A 26,158-nucleotide genomic window follows, 5' to 3' on the forward strand; every position below is an offset into this window, starting at 1 on the left:
TTGAAGATTTTCCAGTTTGACACAGTTGAATGAAAATTGTGTCTTTGAGCAGATTAAGATGAGCTGACGTCAACTAACAAACACGGCCTTGACAGAAGACATAGATGTGTACCTTAGCATTTAGAGCCCCCCCCCCCCTCCAATGATGTCTCACACACACACGCAGTTCAATCAATATATATAGAATGTGTTGGAGTCTTGTTTCCCTCGAGTTTGTGTTTTGAGTTGTTTATTTTTTTTAATTTGATTTTAATACACGCCCCCCCCCCTTGGTAGCCGCCAGTGTGAGAGACAATGACATGGCCAGAGCTGGAAGAAAAGATAAAAAGAAGACCATGGAAACAGCGTTGGGGGTCAGCGATTGTTTTCAAGCAGGCAGGGTTGGGGATATGGTACATGCATGTAAAATGAACATTAAACTGAATATGATGATGATGATGATGATGATTATTTCTTTATTTGTTGGTCAATAGGTTTTAAAAAATTCATTCCATTTTCAATCTTTCTTACCCAGTCTTTCATTTATTACATCTGTGCATTTATAAACAGTAATATCTATTTTACTTTCATTATAATATGTCAGTCATAGAGTGGTCCTCTATGAAGTGTGAGAGAAAGAGAGAATAAGAAAATGAAAGAATAAAAGAAAAGGAAAATTAGAGAACAAAAAAAAAATGGAGATGAGGGGGGGGGGAATATTTTATTCATGACTTTGTCAAACTGGGCCTACTATTCCGCCCTCTACTTATCAACCCTGAGTTTTGAACATAATTGAATCAATGGAAACGAGTTTACTAAAGTCTCTCAGCCAATTATTGTTCTCACAACTGTCCTCTTTCTATTGATCCACAATAGAAACAGGAATACAAGTGAAACTTTATAAAAACTTCATTCCTTAACCAGCTGTTGTCATGCTGTCAGCACACCTGCACATACACACACACACACACACACACACATATATATATATATAATCTAATGTAATTAACAAAAAAAAATACACCTGTATTGTTTATCTTTTAAGGCAGTGTTCTAGAAAAAAAAAATTAAACGGTCATCATGTTAGGCAGCCATATTGTAAAGTTTAGATCTTTGTCTTAAACTCTCTATAGATTAAACATGACTTGATATACTTGAAAACTTTTTTTACATTATCCAAATAGATACAATAATAACCAATCAGGAAACAGTATGACGTCATGTTTTTATTTATTTTTTTCATTGCATACTAGCTGAAAACCCACCCACCTCTACACAGTTTTCCGTTTTTGTCCAGAATTCCCCCTATATAAAAAACAAAACAAAATAAAGAAAACAAAATGTATGATGTACATAGCTCTGATGAAACAAAAATATCATGCCAAAAATCATGTAAATTTATCCAGTAATTATATTTTTTTATAAAGAAAATCAATTTTAAGTGATTAATGAGAATTTGTAAGCATTACAATGTAAATCTTTTAAGTTTTAATTATTATTGAGTTATCTCCTTTTGTTTCATGTTTTCAAAATTGGCAGATGACACAGTTGCTTCTTGGTTATTCAGAAAATTTTATTTTCTTATTTAAAAATATTACTACTGAATTAATTTACATAATTTGGGGAATATGATATTTTCATTTTGCCATTGGTACATACATCATACAAATTGTTCTTTATTCTTGCTTTTTAATATAGGAGTAATTCTTGATAATAATCAAATCCTTCTTAGATAAGAGAAAAATCCAGGTAGTCCTCGACGGTCGCACATCTAAACAATATGATATAAATGCGGGGGTGCCCCAGGGTTCTATCCTTGGACCTCTATTGTTCCTGATATTCATAAATGACCTCCCCGACAACATTGCCTCTGAGATGGGTATATATGCTGATGACACTACACTCTATGGCAGACACGACAGGAAGACGAATGAACACATTTCTAAAGAAATGGCAGAAACACTAGAGGGAGACCTCCAATCTGTAGTGGAATGGGGACAAAAGTGGTTGGTCGCATTCAATGCTGCCAAGACTAAACTAGTTTCATTCAATAATTACAAGAAACCCTCTCTACCACCCATAGCAATGGCCAACGACTCTTTATCTGAGAGTCCATCTTTCAAACTCCTTGGCCTAACGTTCACAGGAAACATGAGTTGGAACAATTACATTGAAGGCATTGCCAGGGCCGCTGCAAGAAAGGTAGGCTCTCTCTACCGTGCTAGAAAACTACTAACACCCGAAAGTATCCTGTACCTCTATAAGGCCACCATTCGCCCATGTATGGAGTATTGCTGCCACATCTGGGCTGGTGCATCTGCTACTAGTCTCTCGCTCCTTGACAAGGTTCAAAAGAGAGTCGCAAATCTGATAGGCCCTGAACTGGCATCTAAGCTTCAGCCTCTGTCCCATCGACGAAATGTTGCATCCCTCTGCCTGTTCTACAAGTATTTTAGTGGTGAATGCTCTGATGAACTGCAATCACTTGTGCCCCCACGACGCGAGCACCCTCGACAAACCCGACAGGCTACTAGATCCCACCCCCACACTGTAGAGGTCCCTAGATGTAAAAGATCTTTTTACTCCAATAGTTTCTTCCCCAGAACCGCAAGACTCTGGAATTCCATTCCAGGTCCCTGCTTCCCCAACAGTACTGACGTGCAGAAGTTCAAGTGTAACGTGAACCGACACCTTGCTGCCCAAATCCCTACATAGTACCCCAGTAGTTGTTGCCCCTGATAGTAGCCCCCTACACCAAAGTGGCAATTTGCCTTGTTTGGGGTGAAAATGTAATAAAAAAAAAAAAAAAAAAAAAAGAACACAGTTTCTTTTTCTTTTTACCAAAGATGAAAATCATGAAGATAAGCTGTAAGAGTTACAGCTTGTTTGACTTGTTGGTTTCGTGGTCTTCATCAATTCAGTTTTGATCCCTCATTGTTTCTTAGAACTATATGCCTGTGGAACTCTCTTCCATTTGCTTACAATATGGTTGTCGTCAAGTCCAATGTAAACAAGTTCTTGATGAGCCGTTCCCCTTAAATAATTTAATTTACCAAATTTCCACTGCTGACGATTACTACGATATTGTCTCATTTATTACAATACACTCATTAACCCTTATCCTTTGTAAAAAAAAAAACATTTTTATTCCACTTTTATGTTTGTAAAAAGATTGAAATTAAGATATATTAAACTTTATGTCTAGAATCCTTATTTCAATTTTGATCAAAATCCATTACATGATTTTAATTTTAGAAAATGTCTAAAATTAAAAGCTTTAACTTAAAGAGTCTTAAGAAGAAAAAAATAAAATTCAAAGAATCTTGCTTACTTATTGTCTAACAACAATGGACCAAATCCAATGCAAATCTGAAATGTTTGAATTTTCAAATTGTGGGGAGGGGTTTACACCAATATTATGCTACTTGAAACTTCTTTAAAATACTCTAAAGAAACTGAAAATTAGTGAATATTTATTAATGATGTCTAATACTTATTTTAAAAATCAAACATCGGAGGTATTTGAATTGCCATGAAGGGCTACATTTCCATTTTACTCCCTTATCATAAACTAAATATAACCCACATTATCCATCCTTATACCTAACAGTTATATTCTAAAACTCATAATAATTAGTGAATTAATTTAAGACTGAATTCTGTGCTTATATATAATATATAAACAGATAGATGAACCTAACTTTATATCAGTAAAGATTTATGCTTAACTGTGGATGTATGTAAATGTTTGAAGTAAATTTTGATGTAGTAGCGTTTCAGAAATTTTGTAGGTTTACTCTTTATATGCATTTTCTGAAAAAAGTGGATGTTTCATTTTATATTTTGGCTAAAGTTTATATTGATTATTATAATCTTCTTAAAAAAAGGATTAGTATTTAAGTTTGTTTTTAGAACCTAGGATTATTGCAGATGTTCCGTACACACAAATCAAATATGGAGAATGAGTTGCGATTTTGTAATTTGATACTTCATCTCGATTTTCTTTTTCTTAATATTTAAATATAGAATAATACTTTGAGATACAAATTTAATAAAATAAAATAAAAAAACAATCTGTTCTATGAGTAAGAAATTTACCCCAAAACAAGCTCAAATTAAACTCAACAATAACACAGAAATTGATATATAATAATAAATGCTAATAAGAACAGTAAAAAAATTGAGTTCTTAGTTCACTTATTACTTCTCACGACTTAAGATAAACACATATTACTGTTGACCGGACACCATATTGAATATCCGCTCAAGACAAGGAACATAACTAAATGTATAGAAAAAGGTCACCAAATTCGATAACTACAACTTTGACATTGCTGGTGTCTTCTGGTGTCAGGTGTAAGTTAAAATTCCAATAAAAAAAAAACGAACAAAGAAAACGGCTTATTAACACAAGAAGTTTCTTAGAATTTCAGTAGAGACTTCCATCTTTGTCAAACAGTCTGCAACTTGTCCTGTGATCCATTCAATTTGGATTTCTTCCTTTACCAACATTTTTTTTTACTCTGGCCACATCAACTCTCAAATGTTTGTCACTTATAAGATTTGATTATTTTAAGATTTCTACCAAAGATGCGTTGATGGAGAAATAGATGACACGTAATTGTTTTGGTTTATAATGATCCCATCTTCCGTTTGGCTAACGCATTTAGAAGGTTCCATTTTCACGCATTCCAACCTTGAATATTTTCTTTAATTCTGAAATCACTTTTTTTTTTAAATAATCATTTCCACAGATTATGAAGTCATCTTTTCTTTTTTTTTTTTTTCTTTTTTTACAAGGTAGTCACCACTTATCAAGGCCTGGAAGCCACTCGGGGATAAGGTTATTGTGTGTACAGTACGTTAGTGTTGGAGATTTAATAAAGTGTCTTACTTAAGGAGGCGGTTTATCAGGAATTTGTTCACATTGGACTTGAAGACATCCAGGTTGTAGTCAGGTGGGAAACAGGCAACCGGCACAGGCGTGCACCTCTAAGAAAGAAGCTTTGTTCATGGAATCTACGTTTTGATTTTGGCACAGATAAGGAGTGGGGAAAATTATTGACAGTGGTTTCAGCTAGGTGGATGTTTATCTTGAAAGATTAGCGAGGGGGGACCAGAGATTGGAGTTCAGACAAGCACCTGCCATGGTAGTAACGATAAAACAAAGACAGGCTCGCAATGTCTCTTCTGTGGGAGAGGTTGCAGGGAAGAGAAGGGCATCACCCACTAGGCTACGAAGCCTATTTTGTACTCTGTCAAGGCAGGATAGGCTGTTTTTAGCAGTTCCTGCCCAGATGTGGCAGCAGTACTCCATCCTTGGACGTACTTGGCTTTTATACAGATAGAGAATTGCATCAGGGGTGAGATATCTTCTGGAGCGGTAGAAGGATCCTACCATTTTTCCAGCGATCTTGGCAACTGACTTGATGTACGTATTCCATTTCAGGTCAGGGGTAAAGGTCAAGCCCAGAAGCTTATCAAAACATGGAGCTTCCCCTAGACGAGAGCCACCCATATCAATTGATGCCAGATGGGGATCAGAGCGTTGATGATGTAAAGATAGGAGCTTGGTTTTAGATGCATTAAAAGTAACCAGCCACCTCCTCCTCTACTGTACCACGCACTCAAGATCAGAGGAGAGAGAATCTGAGAGAACTTTGTCATTTACAGCCTTTGATGTGTTGCCATAGATAGTCGTGTCATCAGCATAGATGTCAACGAATGATTTAAATATGTGTTTTGGGAGATCATTGATATATATAAGGAAGAGAGTTGGGCCTAGGATTGACCCCTGAGGGACTCCAGCATTAATATTGATGGCCTCTGATTTCTTCCCATCAACTACTACTCTTATGAGCCTATCGGAGATAAATGATTTTATGATCGAGAAAACATTTCCAGTTATACTGTAGCTGGAAATCTTGTGAAGTAGGCCTTTATGCCATACCTTATCAAAGGCCTTTGATATGTCAAGAGCAATTGCCCTAGAGAGGAAGCCTTTGTCAAGAGATTCGCTAATCCTATGAGATATAACAGTTAGCACATCTGCTGTAGATCAGGCAGAACGGAAACCATATTACATGTCACCAAGAAGGTTATTCCTGCTGAGGTGGTTGACTACTTCTCTATTTAATATGGATTCCAGCAGCTTACTCATGACACACAGGAGACTTATTGGTCTGTACTGAGAGGGAGAGGACTTATCACCTGAGTTCTTAAATACAGGGCATACTGATGAGGTTTTCCAGGGTGTTGGGAAGCACTTCTCTTTAAGGCAACACTTAGAGTTTTGTAAGTATGGGGGCAAGTTCTGGTTGAAGCTTTTTCAGCACAATGATTGGAATGCCATCAGGGCCTGTTGCTTTACTGGAATCAAGGTTCTTGATTAGCTTGGCAACATCACGCACAGAGATGTATGTTGCAGAGCGTGTTGTCCGTTATAGGAGGAAATACGGGGAGTTGATGGCCTTCGTTGCATAGGGTAGAATTAGCTGCAAAGTTCTTGGCAAATAGTTTGGCCTTGTCTGATGCTGACGAGATGACCTCAGGTCCATTGATGATGGTTGGGATAGAACGCACGCTTCTGTTCAGGATCCTGTTTGCTATTTGCCAAAACTGGTGGGAACCAAGCCGCTGATCAGCTACTTTGGATTTAACGGACTGAGCATATAGCTCTCTTGCATTTTTTATTACTCTTTTGCAGTGGTTGCTGGCAGTCCTGAAGGCAGCTTTAGTCTCAGTACATCTATGCCTACAATTAGCCAGGTCTGATACTATGGAGGACACATCTTTTTTTAAACATGGAATGCAGTGGTAGATCGGATATAAGTGTACGGAAGCTATCCCAGTCACCGATAGAGTATCGATATACAGTATGGTGGAGAGGTACATCTCCAGACTTATTGCATTTCGTTTTTATCTTAACTGATACAACCGCGTGGTCAGAAGATCCCAGAGGAGACAGAACGGAACTTGTGAGAAAAAGATCTAGAAGGGTAGCATACTGACTGGAAGTATCGGTACTCGGATGGGTTCGTGGACAATCTGGGTGAGGTCATAGGCAATGGCAAAATCATGACAGAACCTCCCCTCATCATCTGTCTTGTTAGAGTGGGTCAGCCATTCCGCATTGTGGACATTAGCCGAAGGATGAGCAGACAGGATGTGGTCAATTTTTTCAGATATGCTCTTAAGGATAGTAACTCCGCTGTTGTGGGGGTGATAGAGAGCGAATATAAATGCAGTGGTGTAAGCAAGTGCAACCCGGAAGCACATATAAGGTAAATTAGGGTATTCTACCACACGGAAAGCCCTCTTTAATGTAGGCACATATTCCATGTCCATGGCGGTCTTGGGAGTCAGATTTAGATGTTAAGTTAGAGTATCCTTTAATTATGAATTCATCAAAGGAAGCGGTCGGCCTAATGCCAGTTTCACTTAGGAAGAATATGTCTGGTTTTGTCTCCTGTAATTGGGTTTCAACCTCTGGAAGGTTGGAACGTAGACCCCTGATGTTGGAGAAGGAGACATGGTAGTAGGGGTCTACGTTGGAGGATGGGGTTCTAGGTTTACACGTGTTATTTTTCTGGAGGTATTTCATGTTGAGGATTGAGATTTGTGGAACAGGTCGACAGACTTGGTTAGAGCAGGACAGAGAGAAAAGGAGAGGAAGATTTTTTTTTTTTTTTTTGAGCCATTATAAGGTAAAGCCGTAACAATTACCCACTAGTATGGCATCGAGAGGCCCTACTCGAAACTACTGCATGGTCCAGAGTCCATTCAGCAAATGGCAATACAGCAACCCCAGTATTTTGCACCTGCTGATAGGACGGCCTCCTTAGTGGTTAATCCAAGGTTCGGGTCTCTGACTATCAGGCGGATAACGTCAGCCCAGATGAAACGTTTACCTTCAGCACCCTTACTAGTGACATGGCCACAAGGATAGACATAGGGACAGAAAATTTCCGACATCTCAGGCTACTGTTCACAAAGTACTGTTGTCCTGGAGTGCAGCTTTTTCGTCACTCTTTGTCAGAAACATCACTCATTGGAAATGAGGACTGAGGAACAAATAAGAGGAAGCGAGAATAACAAGAACTGCTGATTACGCATCCACAATGCGTTGTCTACTCTCCATTAAAAAAAAAAAAAAAAAAAAACCTGGGGGGGGGGTGTAAAGACGTATTAATATTATAGTATAAGTCCTTCGCTTTAATTTGAAATTTAAGATATTTGAAGATGAATTCTCCTCTCATAATTATGAATGAAAAAATGGGATAGATATAGGTTACTGTAATTTCCATTTAAGAGTGTTCATTTTTTCTTCTCCCCAAGAGACACTTCAAACAAAGAAACTATGACAATTTAGCACTGAAATGCATTGCAAAAATACTGAAATGCATTGCAAAAATACCCATGAAGATCTTGGATAAATCATGCCAAAGAAACAGTGCATTGTCATAAGCACTTGCCATTCCTTTTAGTTTAGTGAATTCCTGAGTAACTCTCTTGTACGATGAACAAGGCTCATTATTCAATCCATAAATACGTCTTTTATCACTTGTGACTCTGAACATGCCTCAGATGGTGGTCTGAGAAATTCTCTCTCTAGCATATCACCTTGCAAAAAAATCCAGGATCACCACCTGCCAATTATTAACGGAGGCTGTTAATATTATAATATGCATAGCTTTACGGCTGCATATTGGAGAGTCTGTTTTTAGGTTATGTGAATTTTCTTCATCGTCACGTGCTACAAGCCTTCATTATCTTTTTGTTATCCTTAACTTTCTCTTTTATCACCTATCTTGTTGATATGCATTTTTGACCTATGTTAGGGACACATTCATACACTTCACAAGTTTTCATATTTTTTATTTCTTTCTCCTTTTCATCAATCACACCTTTTTCTTGTTCTTGTTCAGTTGTGAGGAAAACGTTCTTCATCATCTCCTGTTACTTGGGGAAGTTCTTGTCACTGATCAATTTTATCCCAATAATTTCCAGTTGATTTTGGTTGTGAACTCATAATCTTTCCTTTTTTTCCACTCATTACTTCCAATAATTTTATATTCCACTATTTTCCCTTTACTCAGCCTTGTAGCATTGTTTTTTAGTTTCTCCCTGTTACTATTGGAATTTTCATCATGTTGATCAACTTCTTCTTCCAAGACTTCATTCATCTCATTTAAGGGAATCGCATTTTCTTTATTCCTTGGCCTTCCAAGGTCTTTGTTCACCTTCATCAAGTGACATGGATGCATCCTGTAGAATGCTCTTCCATGTCACATTGACCGTCTTTACCCAAAACTTTGGCAGGGCCACACCACCCTTTATAATTTAGTCTTCTACAGTAAATGTTGTCCCCTGTTAAAAATTGTTCATCCACATAATGTCTTATATTAAATCACAGTGCTCTCCAAATATTTTCACTTGATTCAGCCTCCATAAACTTTTTTCTCGCAAAATGTAAGGCATTTAAATTTATTCTAACCATATCACTGGTTGTTGAAGTGTCTAATGCAGGTAACTGGTCTATCAAAACTGGCAGCATATTTATATAAGGTCTAAAAACAAGCTCATTTAGGCTATGTCCAGAATGATTCTGAAGCGCCTTTTTTGGCACTAACAGCCCAAGCCAAAGCTATTTCTGGTTCACATTTCTGATCTTCCAAGGTTTTCTCCATTGCTTCAACCAATAGTAGATTGTGATGGTCCACAGTGTCATTACTAAATGGACTTTCAGCAGCTGTAATCCAGGTTTCAGTATTCAGTTTTTCATTCATTTCTCTGTAACCATTGTTATTAAATTCTCCTCCATTAACACTCAAGAAGTGTTTTTGGGAACTCCAAAATATGCTATTCACATTAAAAATATGTTGCAAATAATTTCTTCACTCTTCTTGGTTTCAATCAGCCTGGCAGAAGAATATCTAGTGGATGCATCAATTGGGTATAAAATCCAGCATTGGTTATGTCTGAATTCTTTTAAGTCCATACATACAGTGTCATTAAACCGGTTTCCAAGAGCCAATCTCACCACTGGACAAAGAGGGGGGGGGAGTCTTCTAAACAAACTGAACATGAATCACAGACATCCTTAATAGGAGCTAGAAACTCCTTATCATGAAAGACCCTATTGTTTCTCACCAATGATACCAATTTTTCTTTTGATGTATGAGCAAACTGCTTATGTAATTTCTCAGCTTTTGTTCTTTTCTCCATTCTAAAGCATTTTTTTAAAGCTTCACAATGTAATATAAAGTTTGGTGACTTTTCAGCCTGCAAAAGCATATTTGTCAATGGAAGACTATAATGTCCAGAAGTTGTCTTTTGCAATTTTATATATTTGCCTAAAATCTTACAACTGTCACTTTTAAAACTTGGATGTTTAAAATCTAGTATCATGCCAGCAGTTTTCATGGATTTATGACTTAGTAACAAGAGTAAATCATTTTTGACAATGTCAGCCTCTATGTATGCTCTGACACCTTTTACACCTTCTATAGTTACTGGAAATTTAACTGCTTTAATTGCATCTCCATCACCAAAACAAAATGTTCCGTTGGATTTAAGTCTTCACTAACCGCTTGATCATTTAATGTACCAAAAAATACATTAAACCAAAGTTTTCCAGTAACAATCCAACACTGCCATACCTGGTGTCTCTTTTACAAGATTGGACATTTTTATATTAGAATCATTTATCAATGTTTGATTACAGGAATCAGAATTAATTAATGAGAGGTGTACATGGTTTGAATCCACACCAGTGTTAATATTTCTAGGACTAAAACTAGTACAGTCTCTGGCAAAATGTCTAATAGAACCACATTTGAAACAATGCTTGCCTGCTTTGTCAGTCCTTCATTGCTGCGTAAGTTAAATTTCCAGATGTCATCCTCACTAATTTTTCATTTTTTTTCTGATACATTCGCTACGTTTAAAACAAAAAGAAATTCTGTATTTACATAATTTCTGGTACAAGAATTCATAACACACCAAAAAGTTGTTAATGTTTATTCCAGCAGCTCTCTAAGAGTAAAATTCCTTGAATGATATGTATGCTATCGCGTTTCCGTTCCTTGAATATGTCTCATCCAATTTGTTCATAATTATTTTTAATCCATCAGTTTGGCCGATATCTGTGATGTCTAAGTGTGAAATGCATTCTCGTATGTTTTGTGGCAATGACAAAAATACTGCTTGGCCCTGTTTTTCCTGAGGTAAATCTGTGAAGATAGACCATATACTTATGTCTTGTTTCCACTCTGTGTACATTTCTTTGTTCTGCAAAATAGGTGGCTGTTTCATAAATGATGCCATCTTTCTTTCAATTTTGTTGCAACATAAGTTGAACAGATATAATATCTGTCACACAAAAGAATACGCTCTGCTACCTATGTTAGCTCACTTAGTACTTCCCACGACGTAGGATAAACATGTATTACTGTTGGCCGGACACCATATTGAATATATCCACTCAAGACAAGGAACAACTGAATATATAGAAGAAGACCACCAAGTTCAATAACTCCAACTTTAATACTCACCGCCTAGGGAGTACTAGCATACAGGATGCATGCAAGGAGGGAGCGAAGCAAGGCTACTATGCACACACACACACACACAATATGGTAACTAAAAAGGGGGAAGGATTATACACAATTAAAAACGTTGAATGAACTTACTATCTCCAAATATTACTGTATCATTAACAACAAAATTTCTATCTTTTAAGAGAAAGCCAAACCTTTCGTTATTACAGAAAAAAAAATGAAGTAATGAGGCTTATCCATATTTAAATCTATGTATATTCCTGAAGTTATATGAAAAATATCTATTTTCATAATTCTATCCAATCATAGGTAATGGATTAAATATAAAGTTTGAAATTTCATGCAGATGCCAAAGTTTCTCAGATTTGAAAAGATGCACCTGAAGAAGATTGGAGATTACATCGTCTCAAACTTGAATAAAACTTTCCAGATGAGAATAGTAATCTGAATAATCCAATTTTTATCACAAAAGAATTCTCAATTATAATTGATATTTTATTTTATATATTCATTTTATTTATTTTTTTTGACAAAAATCGCTTGGGACAAGATGTGAAGCCACTTGATGTAAGTAGCTAACAAAAATAAAAGATGGTTATTACAAAAACAGGAGATGCCTATTGGTCTTAGTCTTGAAAAGAGATAGGATGAAAGCAGTCAGCAGGAAGAGAGTTGCATAAACATGCAGTTATTGAAAACAAAGGTACTAGAAATGGAAGCTGTATAAAGTTTCAGGACAGCAAATTGATGGAGACATACAAGACCAACAAGTTAAATGAGCTGGAACAAAGGTAGCAGAGAATAGATCAGAGACTTATGAAAAAACACTTGCCATATTAGTTGTTATAAAAAAGACTAAGAAAAGCAACATCACATCTGGAAGAAAGATTGGAGCCAATCAAATTAAATACATTTCTGCACCTTATCGAGAACCCTCTAATGGGACAGAGATTCAGCAGCTCAAATGTGACAACATTACTCCACACATGGTTTGGTAGTAGTTTTGTAGAGATAGAGAATTGCTTTAATCATTACTATGTGTGTCTATATATATTTAGTTTTATTAGTTTCTCCCAGCAAATAAATCTTGTCTCTATTACCTTCTCACTCACCAATTCTCTCTTTTCCAGCTCTTTCACAAGAAGAAAATGCCACAGGGCGCTTCCTCAAGTCCCAAAGTTCAATCGACAAAACAAGGGCCGGCAAAATGATGGCAGCTGTTGGAAAATCTCAAAGTTTTGCAGCTCAACAAAGGTTTGCATTTATCTTACCCATTTTATTTGTTCATGTATGATTATAACTAAACAAGATGAACAATCTCATCAATCTCTTCTGCATCTCAATTTTATGAGAAAGAATAAGTTTTCTTACTCTTAAATTCTGATAAAAATAATAAAAATTAATCAGTTTAATCGGCAAGTATTTCATTAGAACAGAAATAATTGAAACTTTTTTTTTCCAAATAATGTTAATTGATAATTTTAGTTTTTGTGAAATAACACTTTTTAAAATTATTTAAATAAAATAAATAAATAATAAAATAAATGAATAAATAAATTATTTATTGAAATGAAAACAATTACAAATTATTTTTTCACACCAACTAACATTTATTGATAATTGAAGTTGCTGTTACATAAAAAGAATTAAGACACCTAAATGAAAGAAAAAATGTGTAAAAAAAATGGATTTATAGCAGTTTGCCATCATGATAACTTGAAACACCTTTATCAAAAAGTTATTGCAATTGTCTTTAACAATAATGAAAATGATAGTTTGTATTGCATTCCATTTAATTTAATTTGTTTTCTTTAATCTCATTTCTCTTGGTTATTGTCAAATATTTCTTCCACTTAATTTCCCTGTAATCATTTGAATCATTTGAATCTTTCAAATTGTGACATCTTAAAAAATTGCCTTGTCTTTCTAACTGAACACCATATTTTTTTTTTTTTTTTTTCTACATAAACATTTCTTTACATTTTAGGCTGGCACTACGCGTGCCGTTGGTTCGGCTCTACCAGGAGGTAGAAACCTTCCGTTATCGAGCCATTTCAGACACTTTAATGACAATTAATCGAATGGAAGGAGCCAGGACAGAATATAGAGGAGCACTTCTCTGGATGAAGGCTGTTTCAGAAGAATTGGATCCCGATACTTACAAGCAACTAGAAAAATTTAGAAAGGTATCAAACCTTTCTTTTTTTTTTTTTTTTTAATTTATTATTGGAATTAAATCCTCTTCAGATTCATTTTAATTTTTTAATGAAAATAAAGTGTTGCTTTTAATTTAAAATAATGAAAATCTAGTTTACCTCAGATCTTTGTTTTTTTTTTATTTTTATTTTTTTTTCTTCAATTTACTAATTATTTTAACATTATTGCTTTAAAAAGTGTCAAATAAAAGAAAAAATGAAAGAATGTTTTTATAACTTTTTATTATAAAAATACAAGGGTCATTCCAAAAGTAAAGAATCCTATTTATTTTTTAACTCCAAAAGTTTAAGAGCTACAAAGACTGGAGTGGTACCATTAAGATGAGCAACCTTTTATGCCCCAGAATTTATTTTTCTATGTACATTCTCAATGCACTTTTGCCAGGAATTCAATCATGCATCTCTGTTTCTGATGCACATCTATGATGAGGGTTGCTTTTTAGAGTCTCATGCCATCAATATCTGCAACAAAGAGATGAAATTTTAATAAGGTGGTAAACGTATAAGTTCAGTCATCATAACAATGCTATTTTCAATTCTCTCTGATCTATATGGGCAGAATAAAAATAGGAGGCATTACTTTTGGAATGTCCCTCATATATTACTTAACTCATATTACACAATAAAAATTTTTTTATCTATATATCTATAAAAGTGAAAATGTGTGTGTGTGTGTCTGTGTACATTTCCCTACCAAGTAACTCTGTCAATTTTCAGTCTAGAGACTTGAGATTTGACATAAGGAATATTGAGATTTGCAAAAATCTTTTTAATCAGTTTTCAGACGGAAATTTGGCTGTTAAGGGATCAAAGTTCAACGATTTGACCTTTGAAAACTCTACCAAACGCTCCTCCATTTATGGGTCTAAACACTTGAAATTTTAACTGTAGATTACTTGGACATTGGATCAAACTTTTTAATTTGATTTTAGCTCCAAAAAATAAATGTTAAGGGGTCAAAATTGGAGTCAAGTTTAAAAAAATTTGACCTCTGCAGTGTCTACCAAATTACTCAGCCAATTTCTGATCTAAACATTTGAAATTTTACATAAAGGGTATTCAGAGATAGAGCAAGCTTTTTAATCGATTTGGGTCGAAAATTTGAGCTGCCAAGGGGTCAAAGTTCAAAAGATTTGACTCAGCCAATTTTGGATCTAATCATTTAAAATTTATACATAACAAGTATTCAGACATGCAGCAAGCATTTTAATTAGTTTTGGGGCGAAAATCTGGCTGCCAAAAGATCGAAGTTGAAAGAGTTGACCTTTGCAGATTCTACCAAATTTCTCCATCAATTTTGGATCTAAACACTTGAAATTTTTAATATAGGTAACTTGGACATGGGTAAAACCTTTTATTTTGATTTGAGACCAAAACAATAAATATTAAGGGGTAAAAATTGGCGTCAATGTTATAAAAAAATTACCTCTGCAGTCTGTACGAAATTACTCAAACAATTTTTCATCTAAACATTTGAAACCTTACATAAAGTGTATTCACACGTAGGGCAAGTTATGAACAGTACATAGGGCCCGAGCAAAGCCGAGCTGAACTGCTAGTATATGACTAAAATATGTTCACATAATGCTGTCATATCACAACAGCTCTTCAGTATAGCAAGACATCACAAATATTTTGAGATTTGAAATCTGATCGCAGGATCACTTGTAATCGATCAGCAATCATATATTCTGAGTTCTATGTTAATGAGAGTAAAAGAAACTTTTTTTTTCGTTCATGCTACTGGTTAAGTTGACAACTCTATTCCTTATAGGAGAATAATGATTATTATTCATATTGCTTTGTCAACATTACGGAGTATGATTCTTGAATTAATTTTTCCAATTAGATATAAGTGTGATGCAATCAATTTCCACATGAATTGTGAATCTCAAAGACAATGGGTCCTGGATATGACCTTGAACTATATCCAGTGGTGAGGCCCCAGCTTGCGGGCTTTGGGGAGTGTAGAGCCACCCTTTAATTGCCATTTCTCCCAGGTCCACTCTGATCCAGAGTGGTAGTACCTGTTAGGGTCCCAACTATGGGTTAAATAGAAACCGACTTGAAAACAACAAATATATTCTATTAAAAATTTTTTCTTCAAAATCTTTGGATTCGGCATTAAATAACCTGAAAGGGGTTGATATGCCATAAAACAATCAACCAACCAACCAAAGAAAATGGATTGAGAAAACCTAGTGATGTTATGAGAAGCTCTTAGTCTTTCAACCCCCCCCCCAAAAAAAAGGATCTCAGGGACTCCTATACGATAAATTTGTCCACTGTAGTCTCATAACGCTCCCCCCCCCCCGTCCTATGGTGGGTGGTATGGACCCTGTTGAGAAATCCTAACCTATATTATTCAACGAAACATGTATAAGGTGTACCATATGTCAAATAAAATGATATGATTATGATTTAAATATACTTGTGGTACTTGAATGGTTTACAAATGAGATATATAGGTAAGTTGAGAAAAAAGTTGGTGCACTTTATTAGAATAATGTGAAAAGAATATTATGATTTCTGTTTAGAACTTCAAAGATATTTTGCAGTTTGAACTTGTGCCAAGTGGCTGCATCAGTTGTTGGCTGCCGAGACACTGCATCCTTTAAAACTATCATGCTTCTGAAAATTTGCCAAAATTATGCCTGATGTCTCCCTCCATTTTAAATTACATCTTTTATGGCCTAATGATTAAAAGTGTTGCTTAACAGTTTTAGGTGATGGTCATCTGGATTTTAAGGTTCAATCCTTACTACAGGTGATAATTACTAAGAATAAAACACTTATGTTTCCGAAATTAACCCAAGTTTGCCCCCCCCCCTCCATACACCTGCAAACATGGGTTGTAGTGCGCCTGTTGATCACTGTATGCAATAATTTTATTATTTTTCTTTTTAAGGTGCAAGCTCAAGTGCGGAAAACCAAAGCACGTTTTGACAAGTTGAAGCTCGATGTGATGCAGAAGATCGACTTACTTGCCGCCAGTCGATGTAACATGTTCTCCCATGTTTTGGCTAATTATCAGTCAACATTGTTACACTTTTGGGAGAAAACGTCCCGTACCATGACAGCTGTGTCTGAAAGTTTCAAGGGTTATCAATATTATGAATTTAGCATGTTAAAGGTACGTTCTCATTATGCTGAAATACACTTTGATAAGACATAAGTCATGTGTACGAATGGATTTTCTATATATACTTTTTTTTTTCATTATCAATATTATTTGCAGTTAATTGCAGTATATTAAATTAATTGTTGAGTTTCATCAATGGGCAATTGTTTTTGATTCTACAATTACATAACTTGGTATCATTATTATTAACTATATAATAATACATTAAGGCATTTCATATTGGTAAATTCAATATCATTTTTCAAATACATTAGATGAAAAAAAGAGATTGTCTGACAGCAAAAATGTTGATTGGTGATTAATCTGGTGTCGCTAAGGTAAAAAAATTCTGACTTTATCCATTTTAAAATTAATTGTTCGAAAATAAAATTATATTGTCCCGTCTACTAAAACAGTACAATTTTAAATAAATACATTTCCAAAATTAATATTGGTTTTATTTATTTGAAGAATATTTATCTGGCAATTATTTTCCTGATGCTACCAGATCAGGCTGTCTAAAGATACCGGTTTCCTTACCAAAAAGTCTCCAAAATTAAAAAATATTTTTTTTTCTTTTCCCATTGAAAAACTCAATCCTGTAAATCACTTTTTCCACTGCTTCAAACGTAATAGATGTATGGAAACTAAAGCCGCTTTCAGGACTGCCAGCAACCATTGTAAGAAAGTAATAAAGAATGCAAGAGAGTTGTATGTTCAATCTGTTAAGTCCAAAGTAGCTGAGCAGCGGCTTGGTTCCCACCAGTTTTGGCAAATAGCAAACAGAATCCTGAACAGAAGCGTGTGCTCCATCCCAACTATTATCAATGGACCTGAGGTAATCTCGTCAGCATCAGACAAAGCCAAACTCTTTGTCAAGAACTTTGCAGTTAATTCTACCCTTTGCGACCAAGGCCGCCAACCCCCAATATTTCCTCCTGTATCAGAAAACACGCTATGTGATATACGTATATCTGTACGTGATGTTGCCAAGCTAATCAAAAACCTTGATTCCAGTAAAGCAACTGGCCCTAATGGTATTCCAATTATAGTACTCAAAAAACTTCAACCTGAACTAGCGCCCATACTTACAAAACTGTTTAAACGTTGTCTTAAGGAGAATAGTTTCCCATCTCCCTGGAAAATCTCATCAGTATGCCCTGTATTTAAGAATTCAGGTGATCGCTCATCCCCCTCTCAGTACAGGCCAATAAGTCTCCTGTGCGGCATGAGTAAGTTGCTAGAATCTGTGTTAAATACAGAAGTAATCAACCATCTCAACAAAAATAACCTTCTTAGTGACACTCAATATGGTTTCCACTCTGCTAGATCTACAGCAGATGTGCTTACAGTTATATCGCATAGGATTAGCAAATCTCTCGACGGTGGCAATCTTTCTAGGGCAATTGCTCTTGACATATCTAAAGCCTTTGATAGGGTATGGCATAAAGGTTTACTTCATAAGATCGCTAGCTATGGTATAGCTGGAAAAGTCTTCTCAATTATTAAATCATTTCTTTCTGATAGGTTCATAAGAGTAGTAGTTGAGGGGCAAAAATCAGAAGCTCACAGTATTAATGCCGGTGTCCCTCAGGGGTCCATCCTGGGCCCAACTCTTTTCCTGATCTACATTAATGATCTTCCAAATCACATCCTTACATCATTTGTAGACATTTATGCTGACAACACTACCATTTATGGTAGCACATCTAAGACAGTAAACGACCAAGTTCTCTCCAATTCTCTCTCCTCTGATCTTGAGCACGTAGTACAATGGGAAAAGGAGTGGCTGGTTACTTTTAATGCATCTAAAACCAAGCTTCTCTCTTTACATCATCAACATTCTAATCCACATCTGGCATCAATTGAAATGAATGGCTCTCGTCTTGGGGAGGCCTCAAGTTTTGACAAGCTTCTGGGCTTGACCATTACTCCTGATCTTAAATGGAACACGTACATCAAATCTGTTGCCAAGGCCACTGGAAAAATGGTGGGATCGTTCTATCGATCCGGTAAATATCTCACTGCTGATTCTATTCTCTATCTATATAAGAGCCAGGTACGTCCAAGGATGGAATACTGTTGCCACATCTGGGCAGGAGCTGCTAGAAAGGACTTGTCCTGCCTTGATAGAGTTCAAAATAGACTTCGTAGCCTCGTAGGAGATGTCCTTTTCTCCTCCTTGCAACCTCTATCTCACAGAAGAGATGTTGCGAGTTTGTCTCTGATGTATCGTTATTTTCATGGAAAGTGTTCGACTGAGCTTCAATCTATAGTCCCCCCTCGCCAAACTTTCACAAGAAACACTCGTCTAGCTGTAAACACTATCAATAATTCCCCCCACTCTTTATCTGTGCCTAAACCTAAACGTAGATTCCATGAACAAAGCTTTTTTCTTAGAACTGCACGCCTGTGGAATTGTCTTCCGTTTTCCTGCTTTCCGGCTGACTACAATATGGTTGTGTTCAAGTCTAACGTAAATAAGTTCTTGATGAGCCGTTCCATATAAGTTATCAAATTTACCAAATTTTCATTACTAATGATTACTATATTGTCCAATTTCTACTGTACACTCTTTAACCCTTATCCTTGAGTGGCCTCTTGGCCTTGATAATGTGGTGATGCCTATGTAAAAAAAAAAAAAAAAAAAAAGACAAGATCCTGAAGGATGAGCAGTCATAACCCAGGAAAGTGGATATGTGTGATGCAACATTCTACTTTGGCCTTTATATGGCCCAGACAAGTAGTTGGAGAGAACCAATCCAATCAATCGGCTGATCATATCATGTTCCAACATATAAAACCCACACCAACCTACTCATAACAACTAATATTCAAACCTCCACTAAAAATTACTTATCATATGAACATTCTACTGTTGAAATTGGTTTCCCAGATAATTTTCTAGTCAGGATTCTTTCTAGAAAGACATTGGGTACTTATGGGAGGGACCATAAGAAAGTTGCCAACATCCTAAGTGAAAGTTATTTTTGTGGAATGAGCTGGATTTGAACTTGGAACTCAGTAAAATTACCACACATCCTCTTTAATTTTCAGGAAAAACTGAATGAAATTTCCGAGATATTTTAGTATTTTACAGTATTTAACCAAAACTTTTTTATTTTTACATGTGAAACTGATCTCTCAATCTAAATTCTAAAATGTTTTTCTTATGTTCATACGTTATTGCCTAAAAAACAGAATCTCATTTTTGTGAGGTGATTTAGCTGTGCATATTAATCTACAAATTTGCCATTAGTAGCATTACTATTATTATTATTATTATTATTATTATTACTATGTGTATCTTGTTTTTTCTTTTTACAGTAAAACGAATCAATTTAATAATCGACCAAATCTCTATAATTAGTGATAGTGAGGCACAGAATATTTAACAAAGATGTTCAGAATAGTTTTCTAATTAGTAACATTATTATTTAGAAACCAATTCTTAACATTGGGAGAGGACTTTGTTAACTATTTTTTCTATACTATTATTCAAACTAATCATTGAAAAACTAATGCCAATCATCTTTGTTTTAAAAGAATAAATCTTGAATTGCCTCATAATTTTACATCAGTTACAAGGAAAGCATTTCAGAAAAAATATTTAGAAAGATATATTTGTGTAATATACACTCCCATCCTGAAAGTATATTTTTTGTTTTACTGTAATGTGATAATTTAAAATAAACAGGAAATCTCTAATTAAATATTTAGAAATTTTAAAAGAATCTGAATCACTAATTGTATTGGTATCAGGAATTTAAAACAGAATCTGTAATTCTATGGAAATTAGGAAACATTTTGCAATCATCCCATCACTAATTTCTATCCTCTTTAAAAAACTGTTATTCAAATATCACAGCAAATGATTAACAACTTTGATTTTTTTTTTTTTAATGGATATCTATGGCATCCTAGCCTGTGAGATTGGACAAAATAGTAGGTATTTCAGGAATGTTTGAATTCATTTTCCATTGTTCATTTCTCCATTTTTGATTAGGCTAAAGAGGTGTGTTTGGGTAGCGAGACAACACTACTGCCAAATGAGAAGTAAGGCACCTTCTTCCTTCTGCTAGTCTGTAGGAGACTCTTGAGCAAAGTCAAGAACCCACTTCAAACCCCCATCCCTTGATCAGGGTAATGTGAGATCATAAAAAGCAGGTGACTGATGTAATATGAAAATAATTCTGTTCATGGTTTCATATCTCATTGTACTGAGCAGAAGATTCCTTTCAGTACAATGTTTCAGGACAATTACCCAGTATGGGCACTGTTCTGACAAAAAGAAACTGCAACCTACTATCTGTACAGCAGCAAAGAAAGTTATGGCAATACATCAAACACTTTTGAGAAACAGTATAAATGGGGTTCTGAATGATGAGCAACAATGAATTCATGAATGCCTCAAGGGAAAGAGATGGAGAATCATAGCCGTCAATATGAAGCACAACACCACTTGAATGAATCAAAGAGGTATGTGTTCTGCATAAAACTATCTTGATCAGTTAATGATTGATCATGATGCTGTCAAAACAAGTAATTCTACAATTATTTATGTAGAAATTAAAGGTTTGTAGAAAGTATTATCTGTAATATTTTGTATTTGAGTATTTATTATTATTATCATATGTAAATACTTTATTGTAATCATTTTTAACTTTAATATATCTGGTTCAAGCTGGATTAATATAGTAGCTAATGTTTCTCAATTATTGAAGGAATTGGCTGAACCCAGCAAAAAGCTAAGTGACATGACCAACTCCAAAAAAACCAGAGAACAGGCTGAAAGAGATACAGACAGTGGAGATGAACCACAAAAGTAAGTAGATAATAATTAAAAACTCTCATTGCAATGATTTTCTTACAATTTAAATGTGATTAACTTTGGCTAAATTTTTAAAGTTTTTTTTTAATCATTTTAATTTCTTTTTTAATTTTTTTGATTTCTTTTGTTTTACATTTTATTATATTACAACTTAATTTCTGACATCTAACACAAGATAATGGAACAATTTTATTTATTCATTATTTTTTATACTTTTTTAATATGTCAATTATTAAAATTTGATTTTTAAATTGCAATATAAATAAACTCTTTTGTGATTAAAAGTTAATTTTCATTAAATCTGCAAAGAATTTACCTTTTATTTTGTTACATTTGACTTTTCTGCCTCGTTCCTTTCAATACAAGAATATTTTGTTAAAAAAAAAATCACAAATTCAGTTTTTTCTTTCATCTGCCTCAACCTGTCCAATCCCGGAATATGCATTTTTTATCTTTTTAGAAACATTGTTTAACAATTTTTTTTTTTAATATACTGTAGCAGTAATTTATTGTGAGATTATGTATTAAAATTTTATTGAATCATAAAATCTTTATTTATTTATTTTTTTTTTTTGATTATATAAAACTATAAAATTTGCAAATATGAAATTTTCAAACAAAATGTTTTTTAGTTGAGAATCTTTGCACTTATAAGATAAACTTGACAAAAATGGTGGCTAGATTTTTCATAGTTTTAAACTCAGTGATAAATTAACACTGAGCTGAATAACTGTTGAATTTGAACCAAAATTATATCCAGTGTGTATGGCATTTCTATTTATTTCTGTTTCAGTGTGACTTTGTTAGGCTCCTAATTGCAAGGATTTTGGTTATATACAGAGATCATTTGGCTGAATGATGTTGTGGAGGTCGGGTAGTTCTTTCAATCTCTTCCAGATTCATAATGCACACTCCAGATTGGAGGTTAAGACATGAGGTGTAGGGGTTCGGTTATAAGTGATGGTAAATGTGGTCTTGCAAGCCTGAAAACCTAGTTACCGATCTGCAATAATGAGTTAACCTAAATAAAAACGCTTCAAATAAAGTTGGCTTACAAACATCATTTTAAATTTTTTTTCCATTCTTTTTTAATGGAAATTGCTTCAGATAAGGCATAAAGTCACTTGATGTAAAGAGCTAAAAAATTGCTACTTCAAGGTCAAAAGCTAACCAACAATCAGATGAATAGATTCTGATCAGAAAATGGCAATTCTTCCCTCTTTGTCAGAAACATCATTCTTGGAATGTGATGTATAAAGGACAAAATAGGAAGTAAGAGTTACAAGACTGCAAAGTCTTACTTAAAATCTAAGAAATAAATTAAAAGTTTGGGCCTAAGAGAATTAAATCAATAATAAAAGCCATGGTATCAGGTATTTTTTTGCTTATTATACATAAATTGTGAAAAGTTTTAGATGTATTTAAAGTCAAATATTAAACACAATTAAAATTTTAATGGACCTGGGTAGTCATTAAACTGTATTCAATGATGAAGTGTGAATTTGAGTGCTTTCTGGTGTGATCGCTTAGTTATTATTCCTAGGTTTACTCTGATTGGTAGTACCTGTTAAAGTTCCTTTTAAGGGTCAGATAGAATATTCCTTGGGTATGACATAAAACTCTTATTTAGTGGTATACATGTATGTTTACAGCATTAATAAATATTTAAAGATATTAAGGACTTGAAACATACAATTTTTTTTACCAAAATTATTGGATTCGTGAGTAAATAATGCAAAAGGGTTGATATGTTGTAAAATAAAATAAATTTAGATTTTTTTTTTTGTTGCTTTCTGAAAACTTTTTTGTAACATTGTTATTTGAATGTTTTTAAAGATCTCTAGAAGAGCGACTAAAAGATTTAATAGGCGACCTTTCCGACGATGAACCTCCAGCCAAATCAGACAGGTATCTTCGGGGGTTTCCTGCATTATTCAACATTTTCTTATCATCTCTTTTATCTTCTATGGGCTTCTATGGTTTCCAACTGATTTCAAATTATGAGTCAGCCAAACAACTGAAAATCTAAAATTGCTTTAACACGTTACGTACATTAAATCCGTTACATACATTAGACATGTTACGTACATTAAAACCATTACATACATTAGGCATGTTACATAAATTAAATCTGATATATACATTGGACATGTTACGTACATTAAATCTGTTATATACATTAAGCACAAAGCAAAATAAATATCATTGCATGCTTTTCTATTGATTTGTTAAAGAAGATTCTCACAGTCTAAAATAACAAAGACTAAGCAAAAATTGGGGATCATTAACAGTTATTTTAGTAAAACTGTAATTAAAGTGTTGCTAAACTGTACATCTTAAACAACCGATTTTTGGTCAACAGCAGTAATATTGTAATGTTGTATTTGTTAGTAATGGCAGAAGTTCCCAAAACTTACTCCATTGATTTATGACTGATTGTAAAAATTAAGTGGCTCAAATAAGTTTAGCGAACACCTGCCATTACTAATCAGCAGAATGTTCCTTTTTTTAATCCAAGGAAAAGTCTATCAGGAATGTATGCACACTATGATGATGTATGGAAGTGAAATTTGGTAAAATCAAAAAGTTGAAGATATTCTTTGCATAGAAAGAAATGCTATGAAAATCATACAATGAATGTATTATGTGAGTCTTAAAGACGGGCATGGATTTAATGATCTCCAAGGAAGATGAAATCTGGACAGTACAGGGAAATGTGTGCAGAACAGAAGACTTTGTTGGTTTGGTCATATTGAAAGAATGGATAAAAGATTTTGACAGTTTGCAAGTAATTTGTTTGAAATGCGACAGTCTTAATATGCTGTCAAATCTTGTCTCTTCAGCAATCTCTTTTGCCAAGGCATCTTCCATAGTTTGGTTATACACTCCAACGTCAATCAGGCAAATTTATCAGAGAAGCCATCAATCTGGTTTCATTTCGGAGCTAGAAGAAGCAATGTGTTGGCCAACTAAAATACACATCTCAGAACAGTGAAGCAGGATACAAAATGCATTATTGGCTCATGTATCTACATTGTGTATCAGTTGAATCAACAATGACTGTCACTTGTTTCAATCATAGTAAATGGCCATTGTGTGTGCGTGTGTGTGCTTAATTTGCCCAAATTTGGAAATTAGTGAATTTATTAGAAGCCAACTCAATCAACTTGGAGTGAACCCAGTCAAGTTTGGAAATAAATTTCTAAAAGCCGTCCAACATATTCCATCATATAAAACAGACGTTAAATTGAAGAAGAATTCTGATTTCGTCGTTGTTGTTATTTAGTAGTAGTAGTAAAAATCGCTAAGAGTGCTTTGATTAGTAAATTTACAATAGTTGAAGTAAGAGTATCAGTTGGAAAGGGAAAGATAAGGAAAACATGGGAGGAAATAATAAAAATGGATTTAAAAGAAAGAGAGGTAAATAAAGACCTGGTCAGAGATAGGTTAGTTTTGAAGTCAATTTCTAAAAGGCATCCAACATATATGAGCATATAAAACAAATGTTAAACAGAATATGATGATTATTTCACAAAATGAATTCCACCAAACATTAATCTATATATATAAAAGGCAAAATGTGTGTGACCATTTCGTGTATGTCTGGCAAAGGCTTTTCTCGCACACGGTCCCAGGTTCGTTACTATCGCTTACAACTGTGTATATACGTCCTATATAATAATATCTAGGAATTAGGAAAGCGCGTTGCGTATAGATTTATTTACATCGATTTTTACAAAATTATTGCTATTTTGGTTTCTCGCGTGTTGATTGGGCTTTTTAGTATAAATAAAGTGAAATTAAACTCAAACGACGTCTTCTCGGCATTGCGCCGGGAAAAACGTCCAGAAGCAATCAGCTTTGATCAATCTTGTATATCAGACAGTTCTTTCCCCTACCCAACATCTGTTGGGGGAAGAAACAGTCAAATTTGGGTAAACAAACCCAAACGCTTCGTGACTTCTATTTGACCTTCTTAATTAGGTCAAATGGAAGCAGCAGAGTTAACTTTTATTGCGCACGCCTGTTTTTATAGTTAAATAAATAAATTCAAACCTGCTTGGCGTTGTCTGTCGCCATGGCTCAATGGTTAACGTAGCATGGATTTTTTTTTTTTTTCACACATTAATTTCCAACTCAAGAGTACGGGTTCGATCCTCATACACTCACCTACCAAAACATTTTTTTTTTATTATTATTCCCCCCCCCCCCGAGTTTTGATTTACCTCAAAACACCCGGGCATCGCCGGGTACCCCTCGCTAGTTTATTATAAACTGATTAAAAAAGGCATACAAATAGGTGCATTTGGATATTTGCTCCCCCCCCACACACACACAGATTATTTCAAAAGACAATATTATATGATTTATTTAAATACCAGTAGGCTATTTTTATAGTAATAAATTTTTATACTCATCGAAATGAATAAATGGAAGATAAAAAAAAATT

At 34.5% G+C, this 26,158-nt stretch overlaps 1 protein-coding gene across 8 annotated transcripts in view; it reads left to right on the top strand.

The window, feature by feature from the left end:
* LOC145303422 (islet cell autoantigen 1-like) overlaps nucleotides 1-26,158 on the top strand; it is a 166,675-nt gene that overhangs the window by 107,156 nt on the left and 33,361 nt on the right. For 4 of the 8 annotated variants that reach the window (XM_080144752.1, XM_080144755.1, XM_080144753.1 and 1 more), the window contains exons 5-9: nucleotides 12,671-12,794; nucleotides 13,528-13,726; nucleotides 16,665-16,889; nucleotides 21,602-21,702; nucleotides 23,545-23,616. In XM_080144752.1, the coding sequence (XP_080000878.1) occupies nucleotides 12,671-12,794; nucleotides 13,528-13,726; nucleotides 16,665-16,889; nucleotides 21,602-21,702; nucleotides 23,545-23,616 (721 nt within the window). The remainder of the gene's footprint in view (nucleotides 1-12,670; nucleotides 12,795-13,527; nucleotides 13,727-16,664; nucleotides 16,890-21,601; nucleotides 21,703-23,544; nucleotides 23,617-26,158) is intronic. The other 4 variants (XM_080144759.1, XM_080144754.1, XM_080144756.1 and 1 more) reach the window with 1 other exon arrangement.

The sequence above is a fragment of the Euprymna scolopes genome, chromosome 19 (genome assembly GCF_053919585.1).
Source record: "Euprymna scolopes isolate OS-2025 chromosome 19, ASM5391958v1, whole genome shotgun sequence".
NCBI classification, from domain to species: domain Eukaryota; kingdom Metazoa; phylum Mollusca; class Cephalopoda; order Sepiida; family Sepiolidae; genus Euprymna; species Euprymna scolopes.